At 42.1% G+C, this 25,530-nt stretch overlaps 1 protein-coding gene across 2 annotated transcripts; it reads left to right on the top strand.

Annotated features, from left to right (window-relative positions):
- The first annotated feature begins 351 nt into the window (after positions 1 to 351).
- MOGAT1 (monoacylglycerol O-acyltransferase 1) lies at positions 352 to 24,876 on the top strand. Of its 2 annotated transcripts, none has more exons than XM_010405393.3 (6): positions 352 to 580; positions 10,574 to 10,749; positions 11,144 to 11,345; positions 13,949 to 14,123; positions 17,656 to 17,855; positions 20,849 to 21,045. In XM_010405393.3, exons 1-6 carry the CDS (start codon positions 487 to 489, stop codon positions 21,001 to 21,003), a joined length of 1,002 nt encoding a protein of 333 aa, XP_010403695.1. In that variant the 5' UTR covers positions 352 to 486; the 3' UTR covers positions 21,004 to 21,045. The 2 variants fall into 2 exon arrangements, with proteins under 2 accessions (XP_010403695.1, XP_010403694.1); XM_010405392.3 differs by having other exon boundaries at positions 359 to 580; positions 10,571 to 10,749; positions 20,849 to 24,876.
- The last annotated feature ends 654 nt before the right edge of the window (positions 24,877 to 25,530 follow it).

Here is a 25,530-nt window from a genome sequence, read left to right as displayed (position 1 = left end):
GTGGTAAGAGCCTTAAGCGCTCCCGGGAGTGCCAAGTCTCCGGTCGCTCCAAGGGGAAAAGCCCGCCCAGCCCGCCAGGGCAGCGCAGGTGCTGGGTGTGCGGACGCACCTGGCTCCACAGGCGCGGGGCTCGCTCCGGCAGAGCGAGCAGAGAGCTCCCCCCGCCCGGTGTCGTCTGTGCGGAGCGGGGGGAGCCGCGCCGGCCGCCTGCGTGAGGAGGGGGTATAGCAACCGCCAGCCCCCGCAGCCGCGCCCGGGCTCTGCCCGCTCCAGCTCCAGGATCAGGTTTCCCGCGGGCGGGACCGCCTCCCCGTCCCCGCCTGCCGGGCCCGCGGCCGTGGGCAGCGCTGGCGGCGGGAGGGGCGCGTCCTGCACGGCCGGGGCCGCGGCAGAGCGGCGCGCAGGGGGCAGGTGCAGCGGCTGAGGCTGCGGCTGCGGCTGGAGCCGGCAGGTCCGTGCCTCCCGCGCTGCTCTCCCGCCGTCAGCATGAAGGTCGAGTTTGCCCCCATCAACATCCCGCTAAAGAGAAGGATCCAGACAGTCGCCGTGCTGCAGTGGATCTTCTCCTTCCTCCTGCTGGGTAACAGTCTTTCTCCTTCTTGCCCCTGCTCCAGAGAGAGAAGGGCAAGAAGCGGCTTTTTCCGTGACCAGCGTTACCTGTGGGTATCGCTCGGTGCCAGCCCGTGGCTGCACGTGAGTGCCGAAGCGGCCAGGGGCGAGCAGCTCCCGACGATCCCCGGACGGGCAAGAGCATCGCACTTCTTTCTTCCCTGAAAGCTTTGGATGGCTTATCCTCTTTTTGGGGTGTCTATTTCTTTCTATGGGTTCTTCTTCAAATACCATCCTAAAAAGCTAGTGTCTGTGGTTCCTCATTGAGGCACCAGTAGGTTTCTGACAGCAACTTTTTTATTGAACATGAGCATCAATTCTGGTACATGACTAATGCTGTTTTCATTTGTAATTTCGTAAAATAACTTTATATGCTGTAGGTCAATAAAAGTCTTATTTAACAAGGTGATGAAAATTAATGGGCATTGTCAGTGAATTGGCTCAAATGAAGACACTTCTATAAAAATATCTTCACTGACTTTAAGAAAGTGTTGCTAATTCTACTTGGTAATCTTTTTCCACTGATTGTTCCTCTATAATTAATGTTCCTAATATCTTAATAGACACCTATCACTAAGCACCTCTTTACTGCAGCAAATCTTATTCACATGGGTAGGTGTCTTGAACTTGATGAAATTAATCACTTGATAAGGTAAAATAAGCCTTAAGCTCTACGAGACTAAATCCATGGATTGTATAAATTGGAAAGTGGTTATTGAATAGTCTGTTATGTGGTACAGAGCCACTGCTTAGCTGTGTATTACTGGAAATGCTGGAACACTTCAAGATCCTCTATGCTCTAGGATTTACAAGGAGAAAAGGAGTGTGCACATATCTTCCTTGTATGTCTTGCAAGTATATTATCCTTCAGATGGTCTGATGTCTTTCCGATTATTTTTTTTTTTAGCCCACACATGAGAGGCTTGGGGGAAGTATGGAGGGTATGAGGCATCTTCACAGATTAATCAGTAGATGTTCTGCTACCTCTAAATTATATGTTGTTAAATGATAAACAGTTTATGTTTGTGGCTACATTGTAAATAGTCTGTACTTTTAATTTTCTGTTATTGAATTAGGTCTTGGCATGAGCCATTATTCCAGTCTCATAAAGCAGTGGAAGTTCAGGGGCAGGTGGAAGAGAACAATTTTTTTTTTCCTAACGTAGCAATACTGCTGCAGAAAAACACATCTTTCTGTGCTTACTAGAAGTGATCGGGATGCAGAAAATCCTCTCTCTGTAGTTTAGCAGGAAAAGTAGGCAGCTGTCTTCTGCAGCTGGGAATGCCAAGGAAAATCAACAAGGAAATGGTCTTATGTCTGGTTATGTTGAGTATAGTGAGTTCATGTGATCATGAAAAAATCAGTTTGCGAGAATCCTTGGTTAGCAATTTGATTCTAATAATAATTATCTGTTTGTGCTTCATGGGGATGTTTATCTTTAGAGCTGACCGAGGTGACCTTGTCATTTTGTAGATGGATGCCTTCAATCATAGGGCAGCCAGTGATCTGGCCAAAAAGTTTCACTTAGCTGCAGGAAAATTCAGGTGGATGAATCCTAAATGACTTAAAGCAGTGAGAAATGGGCTGGTTTCTGATATTCTGGACTGCCCCTGTGTCTGGATTTTCCAGGTTTTTTTGTTTGTTTGTTTTTTTGGGGTTTTTTTTGGTTGTTTTTTTTTTTTTTTTTTTTGCCTGAACAGATGTTGTTTGTTTGTAAGCTTTTGAATTCAAAAGTGACACTTTCAAATCAGGGAGGGGATGCCCCACTACGAGTGAAATACTGTGTGAGTTCATCACAGAACAGATTGGAGGTTTAGGCATTCTTTGGGTGTTTGTGTGTGGCTGGAACTAGTTTATGCCAAGCACGATCTTATGTTGATTGTCTGTCTTGTGTTACATATCTGCATGTGAAAACTTGAACAGATAATGCCCTATGACAACTAATGATTCATGATATAGATAGAGGGATTCTGTTCAGAGCAGTGAATAAATGGGGTACTGGCTTAGCTGCTAAAGTTGCCCATCTCGGTATGTTGTAAGGTGCCATAGCTTAGTAAAATGAACTATAGGACTAACAGATGAAGTAAGATAACTCTGAAAATTAGTGCTCTGATTGACAAAAGCTGAATCAGTTAATGATAGGCTTCATATCTGGGGAGTGACATGTGAAAAACAGATCTGGCACACTGAGTAAGCTGAAAGGAGAATGTGAGCCTATTGCAATTTAGAATTCACAATGTGACTTGGATAGAAGACTCTTGGTTTCATCTTCCTGGTTGAGAAATGTAAAATGCCCTTGCTCTCCAGGCTTGCTTTGTTGTAATGCTGCATGGTTTTCTGAGACTGTGGAATTGATGACTGAAAATGCCCTCTTGCTTGTGTGACTGACAATCTGGCCTGAAATACAGACATGCAATAGTTGTTGAAGCCTAAATCTCATCCCCACTGTAGAAAGAGCAAATCAGTCAACAGATACTGAAAAAAATATCAGCAGCAACCTGGTACAACAAAGTTCTGCTTCTTCATGCAGTGTACCAGCTTGGGCTGGATCTGCACTACAGATCTATTGCTTCTGCTGTGTAGCGTAGGCAGAGTAAACATGCCTCTGTCTCAAAAAAGCTGTACAGATGTGCACAGAATTTCATTATATACAAAAGGAACCTCTTTAAAATTCTGGCTGTAAGTTCCTGTGCTTCCTTGTTCTGTGCTGCAAGCTGCCAAAGTTCACCCTCAAAGGGAAAAGACAAGTTTTCATTGTAACAGTGATTTGCCTGTTCATTATCCAGGGGCATGACACCAGAAGCAAAAATAAGTTCTGAAATACTGGGATATGTATGTTTCTGGATGAGAGAAATGCCCATTAACAAATTCCCACCATGTGTTGGCTGAAAATGCCGTACGGCTTAATATCTTATGTTCTCCAAGTGCAGCAGACCAGAAAAGTTTGGGTATAAATTCCATGAAAGAGGAAAGTGTTTTAATTGGGCTTCTGTCTTTTGAAAGACCAGTGTTATCAGTCTTGAGTCCAGAAAACTAAAGCTGTTAAAACTGAAAACTGGCAAATGCTAAAATCATGCTATTTCTCACTGTATTAAACACAAATCCAAAACAGCTTCAGGCTGAAGCACAATGTCAAGCCATTAGTGTTATACTGCTGAAACAGCAAATACGTGAAGTTTTGCAATTTCATAGTGCCTACTTTGGCTAAAAAGCCAAACCAGACAATTTTCTATAGATGGTAGTTTTTTATGCTTGTAATTTTTGTTATTAGAGATTCACTGGCTTGGCCAGGGCTGACAGACCTGGGGCAGGTCTGGCCCTGTTCCGAGCTCGTGCAACGCCCACACCGTGTCTGCCTTGTGAGGCTGTGTGCTGTCTGCTCTTGATCACTCTGTGCCGTTGTCCAATGCAACTTCAGGCAGAAAGTCACCTGGAGAAATGAAATCTCCAAGCCTGTAAGTGCTGCTGGACTGACAAAGCAAAGAGGTTGCATAACCCCCATTTTTGTGTCATAGGTTTCATGGTGCATGTGCTCTAAAGAAATTGTCACTGAGTGCAACAGATGTGCTTGGTGTTTGCAGGAAATCTTTGGTTTTAAGCTTGGAAATATTTTTCTTAAGAGCTTTGAATTAATTTTGCTGCATTTACTAGTGTGTCTGATATCCTCCCTATTGGGAACAAGGGTAGGTTTTCTGTTTCTCACACAGCACACTGCAGTTGAGCATTTATTCTTGGTGTGTGAGCTGTGTGCCTCAGTACTGCACATCTGTCAGTGAGGTTCAGTTTGTATCAGGAGGTGAGTAGTACCCAGGCAGGAGGTAGATCAAAGGGTTCTTTTAAAGGCAAAACCATTAAAACAAAGAAAAAAATCAGATTTGGTTGGAGTGTTGTTTTCCCAGTGCTTTAGCCTTTTGTTTTCTTTTCTCTCTAATGTACACAAATCAAATGACAGTATTTTTGAAGAAAATAAAGATAGAAGGTGAGTTGGTGCCCTATGTTCCTGCTAACTTCTGTGCCCCTTATGTGAAAAGGGACAGTGGAGTTTGAGCATGTACAAAATCAAATGCAAAACTGAGTAACTTGAGTGGAGTGGTGGTGTCTTGGGCCAGACAATGAAAGAGGGAAATGAGAATTTAACCCTACAGCAGGGATACCAGGGTTTTTCTCTGAGAAAAAGTGATGGTAGGGGAGAATGGTGTATCTTCTAAGGCTCACCTTTGGGGCCCAGCAGTGTCCCTGGTCTCCTCACTGGGGGTTTAGGAAGTGACTGTTGTGCAGGCACTCCTGTGTTTATTTGCAAAACCCTTAGTAATACAAAATCACTGTATAATACAAGGTATCCTTTAATATGCACGAAGACCTTGGTATATATTAAACTACATCCTGTTCTCTAGTGATTAAACTTCTGTGCATGTAGGCTGAAGCAGTCTGTTAACTGAACTTGCTGGAGACAGTTTTGAGTTGTGGATCTGGCTTCCCCAAAAGAATAGAAATGATGAAACATTTGCCACAGAGTGTGAGATTACTGCTGGAATAATAAGTGATTTCTGTGTTGAGAAAGCAGGTGTCAGTGTAATGTGCTAAGGCAAATATTAGCCTTTCCTGCAAACGCCATGATGGTTTGTTATCTGGTGCTGATTTAATTCTTCAGCTATAGCTGGATAAGTAATATGGTTTTGTTTTCCCTCAAAGCCTTTTTAAAAAAAACTCTTTTGACACTTAAGAAAACTCAGCTAAGCTCCATGAGTCTTTCCTAGCAAGCTGGCTGGTATTGCTGCTTGTTTTTGAATACTCTGTATTCATCTATCCATGAAGTTTATTGGTGGCCTATGGGTAGGGACGGAAGTGTGATTGCAGAGAATAACAGGGTACTTACTGACTAGTATGTGTAGGAATGCTGCCTCTGTTACCTATGTCTTAGGGAGGGAATTTAACCATGTGTCTATTTGGTTGTATTTCTCAAAAATAAGAAGAAAAATGGCTCTTCTGTGTCAGGCCAGAGACCCTGTATCTGAACATAAGTGATAGTGAATGCCTAAGGAGAAAGAAAAGAAGTGGGAAATATGTAGACTAAATTTGGCATTCTGTCTCAGGATTTGGCAATTAGTAACTTGGGGATTTATGGTATCCAGACCACTCTACCTCCAAGTCAGTTGTCTGTAATGCTCTGTATCTCTAGTTTATCAGTATTTGCCAGTGGAAGATCTTGGGAACTGGAACCAAATTTCAGCATAAACAGGCCTCCAAAGCTTGGCATCTGAGGGTTTATGTTTGTTATCCTAGTGCTGTTGAGATACTGCTTCCTTGGTAGGAATGCTCAGATATCCTTGTGGCTCCCAGTTGTAACCAATAACCTGACAAAGGCCCTCACAGGAGACTGATACATACTCAACAAATGCTGGATGCCCAACCACCTCAGTTCTGGACACCGCTACCAAATTCCTGGGGCTGCCAACAGTTTTCCAGTGCAGTTAGTTTAAATAAACTCCCTGCTTTTTCTTTGCTGGCAAGTCCTTATCTGCCATGGATAAAAAGCGTCAGCAGGTTCCTGTGTTACTGGTGGAAAACTGTATATTGACGGAATTGCACAGAGTAGTAGGCTTTAAACAGGACAGTAGTAACATTACGTCTCCATTTTTTAAAAAAGAGGCTTTCTATGTAAAAGCTGCAGAGCAATACTCTGCAGAGGCATGAACTTGCTTACTGTTGCTTTGGCAGGCTGCCTGTTCTCAGGTGTTGCCTTTTGTCTCAGGTCTTACTTTGGTGGGAATACTGGAGTCCATTTGCTGTAGTTGTTACTTCATTTGAATTTCTGTCATTTTCTTCATGATATATAGAAATAATTTAGAGAATATTTTCAGAAATTAAGGCTGATTAATTTTTTTTTCCTGCATGAAAATATCCCGTAAGTGGGGAAAATAATTTTTTTTTAATGCCAAAATCAGCTGATCAGTGTTAGCTTGAAGGATAATTGAGAGGAGCAAATGTTCACTAGGGATGAAAACATCACTGCAATTCTTCTGTGTTCCCTCCAAAGTTCTGTTCCCAACCCAGCTTAGGGACATTGCTGCTCTGAAAACTAAGGATGAGAAAAGCACTGGTTTTTTGTAGATACATCAACATGGTTGTTGAATAATGTAGTTTTTCTTTTTTATTTTTTTCCCCCCATGTCTGTGTGGTAAGAAATGAGCTTTTCAGCTTGCTTTGTGTATTGGTACACACATGTACGCATAAAGCCCAGGGAGGGGCAATGCTAAGAATCACTTCTCCGCCTGTGTATTTACTAGGATGCCAGGGGATAAAGATGGGGGGTTTTACCATGTCCTTGGTGGGATGAGGTTCAAATTGCTGAACTCTGAATGTCTCCAGCTCTTTTAAGACAGAGGAGCATAATGTGTTTAGAGAAACCTTTGCTAATGGTATGTGGGACATGGCAGGAACTGGCTCGGAGCTGTCCTGAGTTGCTGGGCAGTCCTGAGGTTTTGGAGTGAGCGCCTTTGCATGGTTTTTGGAACACTGCAGAGAGCCTGTAGTGCTGCTTGGGGCGAGACCAGCACCCCTGGCACAAGGGACACACCTGCAGTGCCCAGGCATGCTGTCCATGACTGCTCTGAGCATAATGGGAGCCTTCTCTTCTAGGGACAATCTTACATTCGGTGGCTTTCACGATAGATATTAATTAAACATTTTTGATGCCTTGGTAACTCCAAAAGCATTTGAAGCTTCCAATTTCTAGATTTAACCTGTGCTGTTTTCCTGCTTCCTATCTCTGATATTTAACTATTTTATGAATTTGGTGCCCGCAGCTGCAAACTCAGAGCCTGTTTAATGACTGAAGGATCACGTGTACAAACATCATTGGGCAGGATGGCTGCCAGTACTGATAGCTAACACTACATAGAGTGGTTTTCATCCATGTGTTGCAAAATATGAGTACCCATGTGTTGTAAATGGGAAATGGAGAAGTGACACATCAACATTGGCTCACAAACCCAGTGTTCAGAGTTCCATGGCAGTGATTTGTCTTTTATTCTATATTTCCTCCCCCTCCACCCCCCCAATCCAATATATCACAAAGATATTTTTCAAAGCTCTAATTCAAGTTCAACCAAAAAATTACGCTTAGAGCGTACACTGTAACTGCACCCAAGGACACAATGACGCAGTAGAGTGACAAATCCCAAGTTATTCACCTTTTGCCTGAAATTTTTTTATGAATTTAGTTAAAATGGTTGCTATTTATTTACTCACTGTCTTGTTTGAAGGAGAAAACATCAGGTTTGTGTTTATAGGCTCACTGGTTTTGAGTCATCACTGTTTAGGTCATCTTGCAGGCTCTTAATTCATTGAAATAATGAGGAGGTATGGCAAAAGGAATTTGCCTGGCATGTCTCATTGGGAATGCAGTAATCAACTTTGTCCTACAAGATGCTGAGCTCCCCTTAGGAAGCGCTAACAGCGTACTTATCTCCCCATATCTTGCATGCACTCAGGAATGTGTCCTAGCTAAAGCAAAGCAGCAAGCTTGTTGATCTTGTGTATGTTTGTCTGCATAGGATTAAGTACAACTATCTGGGCCTTCTCACTGCTGATATAATTAGGTCTCACAGCAAGGATGCTTTGCTACAGAGCACTTTTCAGCTGTTTGCTCGGGAACTGATAGCAAAAAGCCATGTGATTCTGTGTTAAAAAAGCCCTGTGATTCTGTGTTAAGCTGAAAGTGCTTCTGAAAGGAAGGGTCAGAAATAGAACTACTTACCAATTTTTGCATAACAACTTGAAATTAATTGATTTATAGCAGCTAAAAAAAACTTCTCATACTTGTTCAAACTTAAACCAAGAACCTTGGCATCCTGTCCAAATTAGCATTCCTAGAAATTTCTGTAGTTTCAGAATCTCTTCTTCAAGGAACAGGTAATGACTTTTCCTCAGTAGATTTCTGTGCCCTATTTTGGACTGATGATAGTGTGGGATTCTCTGTGAAATTGAGTGTCATATTTCACCTGTGTTACTTGTCTTGCAATAATGATGTTCCTTAGAATTTGTTTCAGTTCTTGTGAGCTTTCCACATTGACTTTGAGGGTCTGTGGGCCTCAGTTAGCTGTGGTGTTTTTCAAGACCTCTTACTCAAGTGCTTTTATGTGGAAGACTGGGGTTGCTTGTATGAGGAGGAAGCAGTGAGCTTCTGTACTGAAGAATTCTGTACCGAAGAATGGAGAATCCTTGAAAATGGTAGATTTGATCCTGCTCCTGCTTTTGTTTATGGTAATTTCCTTCTCCCTTCCTCAGAGGAAATGCAATTCTTTATTTTTCTGATCGTATTCCTGCTAGAAATGTGGATGTTCATCCCCTTCTTTCCTACTCACTATAACCAGCAACTTTGCTTGCTGTGTCTGCTTCTGGATTCTGTGGTAGTTCTCAATTGCCCCAGGACAAGATATCCAATTCTATTCTGAATGCACAGTCAAACTAGGCACACGAACAAGCTGGTTGAAGTTCAAAAGAAGTAAATATTCAGGTTGGAGGAAATGCAAGTCTGCCTGTAGACCAAGTTAAGATCTCAATTTCAGCAGCTCAAAATCTGCTTAGTCTAGGGAATCTGCTGACTTTTCAACACCCAAGTAATATCTCTCTTGAATGAAGGTGATCTGAGCTAGGATGAGTGGGTTTTACTCTTGGTTCATCTGTTTATTGTAAAGTTTTCAGTTCTGGTGATATTTACATTGTGTGAGCCAAATTACTGCCTGAAGTATTTCTATTGTTTCTTTTTAATTCTGCTCTATTTAGTGGTGTATTTAGCTCAGTATGTTTCACTGGTGTAACTTCTTCTAGGACTTCACGGGATATTGCCCTCGTGAAAGCCAGTCAATTGTGAGACATAAAGTACTGCTTCTGCATTGTAAAATGTCTCTGAAAAATGCCAGGTTCCTGCAACTCTGCCCATTGAGTCTTCCAGTGAGAACTAGGTCCTGTTTTGCTTGCCATTTTATAAATTTATGATGCTAAAGCTCCCTTGCAACCTGGACTTCAGCATCTGATCCATGAGCCTGCTGGGGTTTGTTCAGGAGGTGGCAGAGCAAGCAGGCTGCTGCAGGGGTACCACGGGGCAGAGAGCAGCAGGCCCTCCTCCTCAGACATCTCTGACCAGGGCTGCTCAGCGTGCTGCAAGACTGTAAAATTCTGCAAGTTCTACAAAGATAAAGTTTCCATAGGATTTCCCTGAGTAATTCTTTCAAGGTTGAGCCCAAAGTAACACACTGTATTTAACCAAACAACTTTTTCTTGCTCTTTGAATTGTGTATAATACAATTCTTATGTATCACTATTGTAGCATGATGTTACCCTTCTTACTAAATTGGGTTTGAAAGTATCAGGACCTACCTGCTGTTGTGTTCCCATGGCACCACTGAACTTCCCCTTTGACTGACATGTTTAGTGGCTGAAGCAGAACCTCTTAATGTTTTGGTCTTGTCTAGTGCATCTCCTTGGCCAGTGACAGCACTTTTGGCTGGGAGTAGAACTACCACCCTCATATTACAGGTAGAGAAGATGAGAAGCAGAATAGAAAATGATTGCCCAACACCCCTGTAATTAGAAAAGAGATGTTGCTATGGCTCCCTTTCCCTTCTTTCTTTCCGCAGCTTTCCTTTCTTCTCACTCCCTGAAGCATTACATCCTTGTTAGCTCTTGCTGTCTCCTTTTATTTTGCCTTAGGTAAACCAGATGCTCTCTACCAAACGTCCAGTTGTTCAGTAGAGGGAGAAATAACAGACTGAGGTGATACACTCTTGTGATGTTTCACCCTCAGTGTAACAACACCGTGTGGAATAAGCTGAGTTCAACTTGTATGCATTTTGAGTGAATCTGTAAAAACATATCAAGGCTGGGCATTCGGGGTCTTAAAAGGACACAGATGTGATTCATGCTTGCTGTGAATTGAATCACTTCTTGTCTCTTGTAGCAGAGTTTTGCTGTGGATTCTTTGTGATCCTGATCCTGGGCAACTTCTGGTTCCTTGCTGTTCTGTACCTGCTGTGGCTCTACCTTGACTGGGAAACACCATGTGCTGGGGGCAGACGGTCCCAGTGGGTCAGAAGCTGGACTGTCTGGAAGTACTTCAGGGAATACTTTCCCATTCATGTGAGTAAAAGGTTTCTCACAAACAGCTTGAACAGACATAAGCATGGGCAAACATCTAAGACTAATCTTTGGTAAATTCTAATACTTACTCCAGGGTGATCTTAACTTCTTTTTAAAACATGGGAAATCTGAGATTTAGTGACAAAAGGGGACAGGGCCTGGTTTTGTACTTGGACTGTTGGGTCATAAGATAGTGCTTCAGCACAGCAAATGCTAGACATGGTATCCTGACATATCTACTTAAGTCTTGTTTATCTGTAAAGCAGGACAGTAGTTTTAAGTGCTCAGAAGGAATTGCATTGTCATTGCTTTGATGTCCTGTCAACGTGCAATCGCCATAGCTGTTGTTTTTGAGGTAAATATTATAATGTCCACCACTGACTCTATTTTTCAGCTTATAAAAACTTCAGAACTGAACCCAAATCACAACTACTTACTTGGCTTTCACCCTCATGGGGTCCTAGTAGCTGGAGCCTTTGGAAACTTTTGCACCGATCCTACTTTCAAAAATTTATTTCCTGGGCTTACTCCATATCTTCATATCATGCCCATCTGGTTTGGCTGTCCCTTCTTCAGAGAATACATAATGAGTGCTGGTAGGTAAAAGCAGAATGTCTCAGCTGTTGATCCATATTTTAGCTTCTATTACAAATGTAGAGTCTTTTCCTCTACTTATATATGGTAAGTAATTTCAGAAGGATCAATGTTGGTGCTAAATTTAACCTCTATTTTATGATGAACTGTTGTGGCAAAACAATTTGAAGGTTTTATTAATAGTTTTGTAAACTATATCACTGAGTTGTTTTTTCTTTCTGAAAAAAATTGCTGGTTTTCCTTTGAACTGTGAGACAGCAGTCCAGAGTACCCATTATATACAAGAAGAGAAGGGCATAATAATTTGTAATGTTATTTAGTCATTGGGCAGGCACTTGTAGAACTAATTCAGGCTAATCTCTTACCTGAAGGGCTTAGTCTTGCACATTACAAATATCTTTCTACTCAGAACTTAATTACCTTCTTCTGATTGAAGTCCCATGATGCAAATTTGTGTAATTTTAATTGAGATGTAAACTCTAAAGAGAGGGACCTTTTTTCTCTGTTCTGAGAAGCATGTCATAAAGGGGTGATATTCATGACTGGTGCTGCAGTAATAAAAGATAAAAATAACAACCAATCAAGTTGGGGGAACAGAAGGATGAGAAGAATTAAATAAGGACGAGTGTTCCACCCCAGTGGTTTAATCCAGGAATTATTTTACTTAATTTCACTCAACTACAGCATTTAAGTATGTTCTGATGCACAAGACTAACTTTGGGAGACAGAGATCTAACTTAATTCCTGACTGCAACACAGATGCTGCAATCTCAGAGAAGCTGTTCCACTGCTCCATTCACAGAACCATGCCTAGGATCCTGCCCATATTAATATCAGAATTACTTATCTATGTATGCTTCAACATACCAGAGAATGCCTTTCCATGCAAATGTAATTTCTGAGGGTGTTCTTTGAGACTTGCTAAGTGAGGGATTGGCAGTGTTAGACCATTGCAATTTTAAACACTGTCTTTTAATCATTGTCTGGAAGTCAGATTTATATGTTTTTGGCATCTTGACCAATGGGAACAAATATTTACCTGCAGGATGAAAAACAGCTGCAGTAAAAAGCACACTAAAGAATAACCAGCACTGGAGCTCGGTTTTCACAGGTATGCAGCTGATAAATGAGAGGGGACCTTTGGTCTAATACATGTTATCAGTCAAAGCATAAAACACTTGCAAAATCCTCCATGTCCTGAAAGCCATGCTCCTGGCACAGTGTTTCATCTCCCCGTCTTTTTCTCCCTTTCTCCAAAACCTGCAGTTGCTGCCTCGGGAAGCGCAGTTGCGGCACTCCTGGGCTCCGGTGCGAGCATGGAGCAGTGCCCTGCATGCAGGCTGACAGCTCAGCTTCGGCAGGAGACAGATTTGTCCTGGGAAAGGCAGCAGCTCCTGCTTTCCTTTCCAGGGAAAATGCATGCTGACATGAATGAACGTCACTTGAATTATTTGTGAGTCTCAGGTCGGCTGCATTTTCAGAGTAACAGTGACTGTGAAGGCATATGTGGCAAACGGATGTAGCTTTTTACTGAGGTCTGAACATGCTCCAGTAACAAGCTATTCCTCTTGATGGCCAGCTCTCAAAAGTAGATCACAGTCATCTTCCCTCTCTTATGAAATTTTTATAATCCACATTGTAAAGTCCCTATTAGAAAAAAGACCAAGTGGGTAACAGGATATCCAAAAGGGTGTTTTGATACCTGTAAAACCAACAACAATGTAAACTAGACATGATCTCTTAATTGTCACTCAGAGTGTATGAATTCAACGCAGTGTAGTTAAACATGGCTTCTGGTAAATGGGAGCAATATAAGCCTTTGAAATAAAACTTAGGGCAAAAAGGAACCTTTGAAGGATTAGGTACATATCTGTTAGAAAAGGGATTTTTCAAAGCACCAAGTCCAGAGCAAGATCTAAGGAGATGATAAAGTCTTATACAGCAGTGTGTGTCTGATGAAGTATCTGGATCAGCAGGAGTACCAGAAAAGCTTCATATAATCTGCTATTTTAGCCTAAATATTGATGAGTGCTGGGGCCTGGTTACTAGAGAATGAGCTGATGCAATCATTGAGAATGGTACAAGTGAGTCTTTTCTGCTTCTTCTAATGCTGTCATGACTTTTCCTTAGATGGAGCTGCTGCTTTAAAGCTTTGAAAATAATGGAGAGCTATGCTTGGCACTGTAGCTCCATGTTTGAGTTAACAAGTCTTCTGTTCATTCTGTTAACCCCTCTATGCCTGTATTTATATGCACCTGCTTCATGGCTTTAGCTCCTGCCTCTCAGCAGTGCCTGCTGCCATTCACCTCTTCTGCTCTTGGGCACAGAATCTCTCTGAAGGGGAGTTAAGTTGGCAGAAGAGCACACCCTGAAGAACTCAAAACTCTTGCAATAGGCAGCAGCATTTAACTCATCAGTGTGAAATCAAAGCACGTGCCCAAAACCAAATCTGTTGCAAATTGAGGAGGTTGAACCCAAATCTTTGAAATATGTTCTGTGCTGTTATAATTTTGAAACACCATTTATAGATTTAAAAATATTCTTAAATTCCACTATATTTGTACATGAAAATCCAGTGGTCACTCTAAAATGTTTCCTCCTGAAGGAATGGTTTCTGCATCCAAGGAAAGTGTCTCATATGTGCTGAACAATGAAGGAGGTGGCCATGCATCCGTCATTGTGATTGGAGGAGCAGAGGAATCTCTGAATGCACATCCTGGAAGTCTAACATTGAACATCCTCAAGAGGAAGGGCTTTATTAAAATGGCCCTGAAACATGGGTAGGTCTTCCATTAAGCATGCTTTGAATGCAGATGGATTCTTAAATATAATTCATATTATATTAAATTAGAGAATTTGAAGGAGTTATTTGTCTAAGAACATGCAGATGTCTGGCACAGGAGCCAGTCTGTCCACCTAGATCCAATCTGGGACTGTTGAAAACTCCTTTGACTTTCATAATTTGTAAGAAGTAGGTGTTATTAGCATATTTTGTTTCATTTCTGTTGTTTCTTGCACTAGCAAAGAGTAAGAATTATGAAACAGTATTAGTAAACCTTGGCTGGTTTTGCTGAGTAGAGCAAACATTGTGCTTTCTACTCTGTAAATTGAAGATACGTTAAGGTAGAATTTTCTGATCATTTTAAGCAAACAAACAAATGGGAAAGCCAGGCCCTGTTTTATTAAATCACTGAAAATTATGGTCTAGGAAGATTTGTTTTCACTATTATTCTCAAGACTTTCTTTTGAAGATTGCCATTTGCAAAAGTAAATTCCTGGGAATTTTTGGTGAAAATCTCAAGAAAAACTAGGTAACTTTTTACTATCAAGCAGCCATCATGGTGTAATTAAACAGAGATGGTATCAATATCTTTTGAGTGATTTACATAGTATAAGCTGTTGTGTTTTTCCTGGACTGATCTAGATGGTGTGTATATTAGAAATATTGGAACCAATGATTTGTTCCTGCTACGCTTTCTGAACAGCTCCCAGGATTATGCATTGACATGTGAAGCAATGAGAAAAAAATACTAGTTTTGAGAAATCTGTAACAGCTTTTTAAGCTATTAACTGGAGAAAAGGTCATCTCTGAGAAGAGGAGCTCTCTGCTTTTTCACGGCATGCAAAAAACTAGAAACTGTTCTAGAAACTGTTCTGTGCCAAAATTCCAAGGGCACACGTTTCTTATACATATCACTAGGATTCTCATAAAGAATTTGTTTACTAATAGAATGTAACATTTTAGTATAATTTGTACCCAGAAACAATTCTTGTGTATTTGAATTAGGACTTTCGTGTCTAAATGAGTTTTACTCAATTTTTGCTCAACTGTTGATTAATTCAGTGGGATCCTCAACACTCTCACTAGCTTTTACTTATTTTAACCATAAAGTTTAGAAGAATAGTTAGGTACTTTTTTTTTTTCCTAAGCATGTTGTTAAATGTCTGCTCTGTCATATCACAAAAGTTGGTGGTGGTTATCTCTTACCTAAATTGATTTGGATTGAGAAATCAGATATACCTGTGCCTCTCATGACCTTGATTTCAAAAGTATCTCCAACACATAACAACAAGAGGAGAACACTTACAAAACACAGGAATGGCCCCTTTACTTACTCACTTACTTTGGTTCCAGTGATGGTTCTTCTCTTTCTGAAAGGGTCGTAGCTGTCTAGAGCCCCCCTCTGGGTGACAGTGCCTGTCTCTGCCTGAGTGGCTAAGGGCTACACGTCACATGGCCACTGTAACCAGCAGGCTACAGGTCATTTGTACAAACACCAGCACAAAAACCTCCTTCTACATGAAGCCCAGGAATTCTGACTTCATATCTCTCCAGCAGGGCTGTGGGACAGGGTGAGTCTGACAGAGCTCTTGACCAAAGATTTGGCATCCAGTAATTGCTTCTGGTTTTAATGTTTTCTTTTTAACAATTAACAAAATGGGAAGAAAATTTCCAACTCAAGTGGAAATGAAAGGGCAAGCAGGGCTTGTGGGATGCAGATGAGAAGACCCACCTGCCATCAGTGCCTGCACACATTCGTGGTGCTCATGATCTGCAGCAGCAAATACCAACACAGGAAGGAAGGGGCAATGCAGAGATTTGTGCTCTGGCCCTGGCTCTTGTGCTGCCAGCACAGAGAAGCTGTGTTCCTCAGCTAGGAGCTTGTCAAATGTGGCCTGAATATGTCAGCAAAAGTCCTCGGCACTTCTGCAAAAGACACTTTGGTCCAAGGTAGTACAAATATCTGATATGAAGAAATCCTAAAGACACAAAACAAATGATGAATCAGCTAACTTATCTTTAATTTCACAATCTTAAGTTACTTATTTCTGTGTCTCAGCCTCCTACATAGCATCTTGCAAAAGCCTTCACTAGATTAAAACAAATCCCACAGTGTCAGGATGCTATTGCACCACAAGATGTTCCTGTTTGTCTTAGTGTTGTAGTAAAAAGTGGAGTGTTTACACAGCCACAGTAAGTACCAGGCTTTATGATATCTCCTTTACAGGTGGCTAGGTGATAAATCCACTTGAGAAAGAAACTTTGAGCAGACACTAGTCAGAATAGTATGTGGGAATGATAGTCTGTCTGAGTCGTCAGGCTAAAGAAGCTGTTGAAGCCATTGTTTTTTTCTGTATAGGTAGATTTTGACTGTCCACAGTTCTTTCCAGCCAGCTCTGTCCTCAGTGCATCCTCCTCAGGCATTCACAGCTCTGCAGAAATTAATTCTGACAATGTTCTGGCAATACTGCTATTTTACAGTAAGGTTTTTCTCGAAGACAGTGGGGGCTGAATAGAGCTAAGATGCAGAAACTAAGATTTAAGTAAATCAAATAAAACATCCCTGAATCCTTTGGAGACTATTTAGGATTACCTTGATTTTTTTTTTTTCTCTAAACTCTGTAGAATATTTAATGAATCTAAGCATTAATCAAAAACCATACTGCAGCCAAGTTTTTAAATACAATGCTGGGTTTACCTGCTGGAAACAACTGCACCAATTCCATCCACTCAAGTAGTTTGTCCAGGAGCTAGTCAGTGCCTTTCCTCCCAAGCCAATTCATGAACTGAACGAGAACTGAATGAGAATTCATTAGGCTGTGCAAGAGCCAAAGTGAGTTCACATAATTTCTGTGGGTAGGATTTGACCCCTGGTAATACCATTATTAAGGCTACTGTTTTCGAAGAAGTCCAGAGGAAGCAGGGTTTCACTGGGAATTGGACAGCAGAGGAGGAATTTGGCACTGCACTAGTGTCTGTGAGGGTGTCTGGTTTTTATCATGGTTTTTGTGCTGAAACCAAGGGCACGCATTACTCCGGTCAAAAGACAAGGCAAAGCCAAGATCTGGTTTTGATGCCACCCAGCTGGGAGCACTATAAGGTTAGCAACAAGGCTTCTTTGCTTGCCAAGGTAAAAAATGGAGTGGAACAAGGGTGGACTTGCTGAAATAGTGGTGGATAAAGTCATGCTTATGCTATATGCAGTTACGTGTTTTCATCATTCTGAACAGTACAAATTGCAATAGGTTACCAACTAACCAGATAGGTTACCCAATAACCAACCAACTAAATACTGCCAAAAGCAAGTTGATAGCTGTGTGCCAATCACTTTTTTTTTTTTTTTAAACACAAACCAGCCAAGGCATTCAAAAAGCAGCTGCACGTGAGAAGAGTTGAATGCCTGTTGCTGATGAAATCTAAAGCTGCTGAAACTTTCTGTGCTGGTCGTTGTGAAACTATGTGATGCTGATGTGAACTGCAGTGCAAGTGCAGGCTGATGTAGAATTCTCAGTGTCCTCTTTGTTTTACAGGGCTCATCTGGTTCCAGTGTTTTCCTTTGGTGAAAATGAACTATTCAAGCAAGTTGCAAACCCCAAAGGTTCATGGCTCAGAAATGTACAGGAGAAGTTGCAAAAGATAATGGGCTTTGCTTTACCACTATTTCATGCTAGAGGAGTATTCCAGTACAGTTTTGGCTTAATACCTTACAGGCAACCTATTCATACTGTTGGTAAGTTCCCAGCACCTTTTCTAACGTGTTTGCAAATGTTTAGAAATTCATCAGTGTGCTGCTAATATCTGTAGATTTATAAGTCTGTTCTAACAGAAAGAGTTGATTGCTGTGCATCTCAAACAAGTATGTGAGGTTTAATTTTTTTTTTTGATTGCTGTCCTTCCCTGTTAAAAGGGGCAGTTCTTTTCCCTCTTTCCCCTTTCTGTCCCAGGCCAAATCTTAGTCTTCATTCTCAGTTATCCATAGGCTTTTATCCTAGGCAAGCCATAAAGAAATCCAAGAGTTGTCCAGTTTTTATGAGAGGGCTGCCACAGCTCTGCAGCTGCGGCTGTGGTTTCTGGATGCTGTAGCTGTTTTGTGAGAAGCCCAGACCTGCAATTTCTTATCTCTGCAGAGAAGTAGCAGTTGGATGTTGCAGCTGACGCACAGCCACTCCAGCAGAGCTCTGGAGCAGGGCTACTGGAAGGAGCTTGTGTGGTCCTGACCTGCTGCTCATCAGGACAGAAGGAGAGATGCAGGAGGAAAGGGAGAAGACACAGTGTGGTGCCACAGCCCTTGGGCAGGCTGCCACTTAGATGTCTTTGCAGGTCTTTAGGGTGTTTCCTTCCCTCTTGGTTTTCTCCCTTGGAAAGATCCAGTCATGTTTAATTGTAAGCCTGCATGCCATGGTGACAGGCAGTTCAGGAGAGTGTTTTTCCCCAAAAGCTTTCATTACTGCCCATCTACTCTCACTGGAGTGTGGAAGTGAATATATTTTTAATGGTTTTACTAGTGCTATTGACAACCACACCTTTACAAAATAGGTGATGCTGGGTGTCATGCAAAGGCATTAGCTGTCTGTCTGTATATTTTTTGATAAATCATTTTTAGCCAGATTCTGACCTGAGTGAACTAAAGAAAATTGAGCTGTTCTGGTGTTCCACAAGGGACATTGAAGGTGGTCCTCCCTTTAGTGGGGGGATGATTTGATTATAGTATGAAACAAATAAAAATATTTATGACAAAAATGTAGCTCTTTTTATGTTAAATTTTATGCAAATCTCTGTTTTATCCGTTCATGCAGTTAAATATTTTGAAAATATTTAGTTTTTAAAGCCCACATTGTATACAGACAGGCTAAAAATGTCACTTATTTTAAAGCCAAAAAGTTATCAAAGCTTTGGAATGAGATGTATTGAATGAGATGTATATGCAGCAATTTTTATTTGGGCTGATGACACTAGGACTGTTTTGAAGCTTAAAATGTCTTATTCTTTGAGGCATTTCTTCATCATGACAAGAGCTCAGGAGTGCTACAAATCAGCAAGACCAGAGTCTTGCAACAGAACTTGTAAGAACTCATGAAATCCTTTGCCTTCTGTGTCTCTTTCCCCATGTTTGATAACTATCACAATGTCCCTGTGTCCTTGAAAGTGTGTGGGGTGTTCTTGGTATGGCTCAACATGACTTTGAAAGCATTGGCTCAGCTCCTGAGAGCTGCAGAGGCACAGTGAGCTCACCTGAGGTAATGAACTGTGCTGTCAACGTAGCCAAGTATGGGTGATTTCACTCCTAGTTCAGAAGCCATGGATCCAAGAGCCATTCAGCTAAGCCAAGATCTGTGAAGTTTGTGTGTTTTGGGCTTGATGAATGAAGTATTTTTGGCTTTCCTTTATGGGTTTTTTTTTTATTACTGCTTTTCAGAAATATCAAATATCAAATTAAGCAGGTTCCTTAAAGCTGCACATAATATTAGAGAGATGAGTGTAGTTTTCAATTCCACAAGAAATCTTCACTCTTGAGAGAAGAGACTGTTGCAGAAGGGCTTGGGGACTGTTTGCTGTTTCCAGTCCTGCCTCTGGAAATCCTGTATTATATGTGTATTGATTTCACACCCCTCTAAGGTATTGCTCAATCCAGGGCTGGGTTCCCACCCCAGCCATGTAAAGTCTGAGTTTCAGCACCACACAGGGCCCGAGAGCTGTTAGCAGTTGGAGCTGCAGCAGGAAAATGCAGGCTCAGCTCTTTGTGGTTCTGGCTAGGCTTCCCTTTAGTCATCACTATCCAATCTGAAGTGGCAACATCTGTTGAAAGGGATTTTTAGGTGCCTTTGGAAAAGCTCCTGAAGGTGCTTTTAGGTCTCTGTTTTTCCAGACTTCCTCTGTAATCCCAGTCAGGTCTGTTAAGGTCTTGGTGCTTCCAATGCAAGAACAGCTGTCAAAATCTGGTGATTGAACAACACAGGAAAGACTGAGGTCATGGGAAGCTCCTCTTAGCAATCCACTTTTTAGCCATAGCTTTTTGTGGAAGGGAAGGCTGCCCGCTGGATTTCCATGGAGTCGCCTCCCATGGAGCAGGTAGCAGGCTTTGCACAGTGCATGGAGAGCATTTTGGTTCCAGTCACATTAGTGGGCAATGGATGGTTCCAAGACACCTCGCAGGGTTTAGGGGATTTGCATGCTACCCTCCCTAGGCTGAGGTCACCAACAACATTTCTGTGCAGTAATATCCATTGTGAATAAATTGGAAGATAAATATTTTCTTCAGTCCTGTTCATGTGACTGTGTGGTTGAGGGCGCCACTGTCCTCTTAAGCATGTGCCTCACACTGAGTAGTTTTACTATTCAAATCAGAACAGAAGACAGAAAGTACATTTTTTTAAATACTGTGTTGGACTTGTAGACAGCACGTAACCCATGGGATTGCATATTGCAGTGTAAATTGCTCCTTCAAGTTAGAGCTTATCACTCTTCTCATGTGCTCTTTTGCTGGCAGACTGAAATGTTGGGCAGGGGGGTTAATTCATTTTACCCGAATGTGAGCAAAAGGAAGTGGAAAACCAGACCCAGGACTCAGGCTTGTGAAAGGCAGGATCAGGCCCCAGGGTAAGAAAATTGTGCTGTGATTCTGCCATCTGGCTGGGAACTGTGGTGGAGCTGTTACGGAAGGGACAGCAATTCTGCTTAAAAAGAGATGTCAGCGAAGCTAATGCTGTTGTGTTTGATTTACAGTGGGAAGCCCCATCCCTGTAAAACAGAACTTGAACCCCACCAATGAAGAGATCGATCAGCTTCATGCATTGTATCTACAGAAACTAAAGAAATTATTTGAAGAACATAAAAGCAATTACGGCATTCCTGAGCATAAATCTCTCATCTTCGAGTAGCAAATTACAAGTTGTAATTCCAAATCTCATGCAAAGAAACAGTGTCTGCTGAAAGATGTCTTTCTTGCAATCCATATTTTGCAATCTGTAATTATCCTTATGTAAGGAATACTTTTAAGAAGGGAATATTAGATGATTTATTGATTTTTATCCTATTGGGCGGTGGGGGGAGGGACCTTTGGGATGCAAGCCTCGAAGTCAGTGCTGTTTTGAATGTCCTTTTAGGTTCATATGTGCCAGAAATGCGAGTGAGAGACTCCACACAGGTATTCTTACCACCATGGTACCTACCCATAGCTTGAGCATAGGAAATTGCCCCAGCATGAGATCACTAGCAGAAGTAAAAATCCAAGAAGTCTTTGATTAGAGGTCGAGAGACTTACCAGCATTTATCAAACATGACAACAGGTTGTTCTCTGAACGTCAGAAACCCCTGCTGCTCTTCCACGGAAATGAAGGTGTGTGTTTTCAGCAGATGGCTACTGTAAACTACTTACATGAGAATTCAAGACTAAATAGGAGCCTTCAGCCCTGCATAGGATACTGGCAAAAACAGTTTGTCCAAGTCATGGAGCAGAGCAAACCTTCTGTTTGGGGAACCGTGTTGAGTTTGTTGTGTGCATGTGCGTGCTGGGTGGTGGGAAGCACTGAATGATGTGACTTTTCTGGAAAATCTGTGCTTTGGCTCGTAAGTTTGGAAGATGAAGCAGCTTTGGTAGTTTCAGCCTCAGAAGAGATAGCAGGCACAGAACAGGAGAAGTGAGGGAATCATGGGAACTCTTCATCCTGTGCAAATTAAAAATGATCCTATGTCAAGCACTTGCACAGAAGGAAAGGGAGCCCAATTTGTTCAGTCAGTTCTGAAATTTCACCAAGGAAAGTGTACTTGATAATGCCTTTTTTTTCCCTACTGACAGCTGTGGGGAAGTATGTGTTATGCTGGTGCTGCAGGGTGACACAGTGTGAGCATAGCTCTAGGGTGCAGCAGGTTAAGAGGCTGCATTGTATATAAACTCAGTGCCTGAATTTGAGAAAAGATTTATCCTTAATGTGGATATCCACTTCAGAAAAGAAAAGAAAAAAATCTTAGCCAAATACTTTTTCAGTGAAAATTCCTATGTCTTGGAAATTATTGTGCGTGGAAAGAATTGTAGTATATTCCTGAATTTTTATGAGATAAATTCTTGTATTTGTACGTGCCTTCTGTCTGCATGCAAACTTTTCAGACCTGATGTCAGTGAAGAGTTTGCTCTGCTTTAAGCTGTTTTGGTGCCTGAATATTACATCAGTTAGGTGGTCTGACAGGTTGTGCATGGGCTTATCAGGCAGCTTGGGCATCTTCATTTGGCTCAGTTCAGCACTGAGATGCTCCAGGAATAGCAGCACTGGACACATTGTGTATTTGATTGGCTGGAGGCTCTTAGAGGAAGCACAGCTGGGGCTTTGGGAGCAAGGTGGAACTCTGGGAAGAAAATATCTTAGCAAGATGAAGGTGTTTAAAGAAAAGAGTAGACATTACTTCTACGGAGTGAGCTCTGACTGAAGCAATGCCCCAAAGCCAAACAAGTATTTGCCAGACAGAGCGGATGTATGTGCTCCAAAAAACCCTCCAGCAACAAGTTGGTTTCCTTAAGAGGGCTCTTCCTTCTAGTGACTCTTTGTCATCCGGATGTAAACAACCCTGAGCCAATGCTGAATCCTGCTCTCATTTTCTCTACAATGACACAATCACTCTGGGAACCAGGGCTGGAATTTGCAGTGCCTGAAGAAGCCCCTCTTCCCTGACAGACTGCTGCCAATGTGCCCACAATTCACCTCTACCTGAGCTTTCTTGGTGCCATGTGTGCTTGCCCTCCCTTCCCACACCTTTGCTGATCACTGGTGATCACTGTGGTGTAGGTATCTTGCTTCCTCACTCTCTGTCCACCTTTCCCTGGGTTGAGATCTCTGGTCTCTATGCATAGAAAATACTGAGTGGTGGCTTATTCAGCAGAAATGGGGTTTAGGAGCAGGGTTTGAGAAGAGGAATGTGAAGGATTGGTTACGTGAGAAAGGGCATATAGATTCTTTGCAGCTTACTGATCTGAGGAGCTGGCTACATGAGAACGGGCACATAGACCCTTGCAGTTAGCTGAGCAAGGTCTCACAGAACACTGCATTACACATTATGTGTAACAACTGAAGTTGCAGAATATTACATGTATCTTGCTCAATAACTGAACCACCATTGAGTCTTATTGTTGAGCTATGGGTTTATCTGCAGAGTTAGCAAGGATAGGTTTTGGCAGCAAAACAATAGACATCTGTGGTTAGAAGGCCAGAGGAAAAGGAGAACTGCTGACCACAGAAGGGGGACTAAAGGAGGGGTTAGAGATCGGCTTAGACGACGTGAACCACTTAGAATGCGCCTTTTACGAATATGCATAAGCCTATTATTGATAGTCTATAAGAAGCTTTGGTACAATCAATAAAGCAGATTCCTGTTGTTCACTCATATTGAGTGTCTGGGTTTCCCCTCTATCGCGACAGAGGAAGCACAACAGCTGTGCATGTTTGACACCGGCTTAAGATCAGGATGGTTTCAGCTCTGGAAAGGGCATGTTTCTAAGGAGGCAAGTTTGTTACCTGGGAAGAGGTTTCAGGGTCCTGAGGATTGTACAAAGTGATGATCCCTGAGCAGTTGCTTTTTCTTAGCCAGCTATGTGAAATTTCCTTTGGATTTGACTCTTTGCTGCCTGCCCTGATGAGTAGTGCTGATTATTCATGAAAGAAGAATTTGGAATCTATGTCAGACTGTTCTCTCCTAGATCATCTGCTCTAATGAGATACTTCCTCTCATTCTCTGTTCTTTTTCCATTACCTTAATGATACAGAAGATCAGGCTGTAAATTTAAAAATACTAGCATTGGGTTGAGGATGGGAAGTAACAATGGTTTTTTGTTGATCAAATTAACCAAAACTTTTAGAGAATATGTGGATACCGATTTTGGAAGTGTTACTATGGCTACTGATACTGTCATTGCTTTGTAACAATGGTGATGGTAAAAGAAACAAAAAACCTAAAAAACCCAACAAAAAACAACAAACCAAGAAAATCTCCAAACAGCTCAAGTATTTATTGTTGCTCAGTTACCACTGCATATTGCTTATGATGGTCCTTCCAAACTACCTTTTATTAACCAATTGTCTAGTGTACCTAGGACTATTTTAAAATAGAACTTCTGTCTCTAAACGTGATAGACATGGTGTCATCTAAAATATTTACATCTGTGTTAGTGTGTGGATCTGTAAAGAAGCCCTGCAATCCACAGCCCTGGCAGCCATAGACCCGTTTTGGCTACCACAGGCACCAATCCCAGCACTGCTGCAGCCGCTAGGAGGCTGCCCATATTTGTTGGAGCAAGAGTCTCCAGCTGCAGTTCCTGCTGGACAAAGCAAGAGCAAGGAGCTGGTGGGAATGGTGACACCATTTCCCCCAGCTGTGACTGGAAGAACTGGGGAGCACTCACATTCCTGGTGGGATGCCCACACTGCCTGGGGCCTGCTTCGTGGGGTGTTTCTCTTTGTGCCTTTTAATGCCACACGTAATCCCAGGAAAGCCAGCCATCCATCAACAGGAGAAGCTCTGCCTCTGAAACATGCAAACACTGCCTCTCTGACGTGCTCAGGATGAAGTACCTGCCTGTTCTCTCATGTGTGAACACCTCTGGGCCAAATTCAGTTGGCAGACAGTCAGTCCTGGAGTATTTTTACTTTACTACACAGCATAGTTTACACTTTGTAGCTTTTTATGGTACCTGTATAATATGAATGTCAGTTGTTTCAATGATAGCTGTGACAAGGAGGTGTGAGATAATAAAGCTTTGTACCAAAGTGGGCTTGTGCTGACTGGATTTCAGATACTCATCACTGCTGTTGGGTGAGGATCCTGGCTGAACTTGAGGGGTCACATTAGCCTGGCTGTCAGGCTGTGCTCTTATTATGCTGAGAAATCTGGATGGATTGCTTGCTGCAGTCTCCTGAGGAGAGCCTGAAGCCAGCTTCCTGCTAGGATTCCAGAGGGTCTGAGGAAGAAGTGACCCACAGCAGGGAAGGGCTGGGCTGTAGCAGCCCACAATCAGTGCGAAGGGGGCACAGCTGGGAAGCTGGAGCATGAACGGGTGGGCAATCCTCTGAAGAGCTGGTGAAATAACAGCTTTTGGAGTTGAATTCACTTTCAGTTAAAAGTTTGAATTTTAAGTGCAAGTTGCATGAAGGAGTCCAAATCTTAGTAATGGTACCCTGGAGAGAAAAAGCCTGGCAGAGACTCTGCTTCACTGTAGGAACTGGGGAGCTAAACAGCTGCTTGGAGTAAAAAATGTGTTGCACTTGCCTGTTGGGAAGAGGAAAACTACCCACCTTACAACAGTGATGTATTTAATGGGGTTTGTTTGTTTGTTTTAAAGTATGGCAATATAATGCAGCACTAACAGCTGTAGTGACAAGTATGAATTCCAAAGCCTGGGAAAGACTAATTGTATTTTGTTA

Source organism: Corvus cornix, chromosome 9, assembly GCF_000738735.6.
Source record: "Corvus cornix cornix isolate S_Up_H32 chromosome 9, ASM73873v5, whole genome shotgun sequence".
Taxonomy (NCBI): domain Eukaryota; kingdom Metazoa; phylum Chordata; class Aves; order Passeriformes; family Corvidae; genus Corvus; species Corvus cornix.
This window is presented reverse-complemented; position numbering and strand designations above follow the sequence as displayed.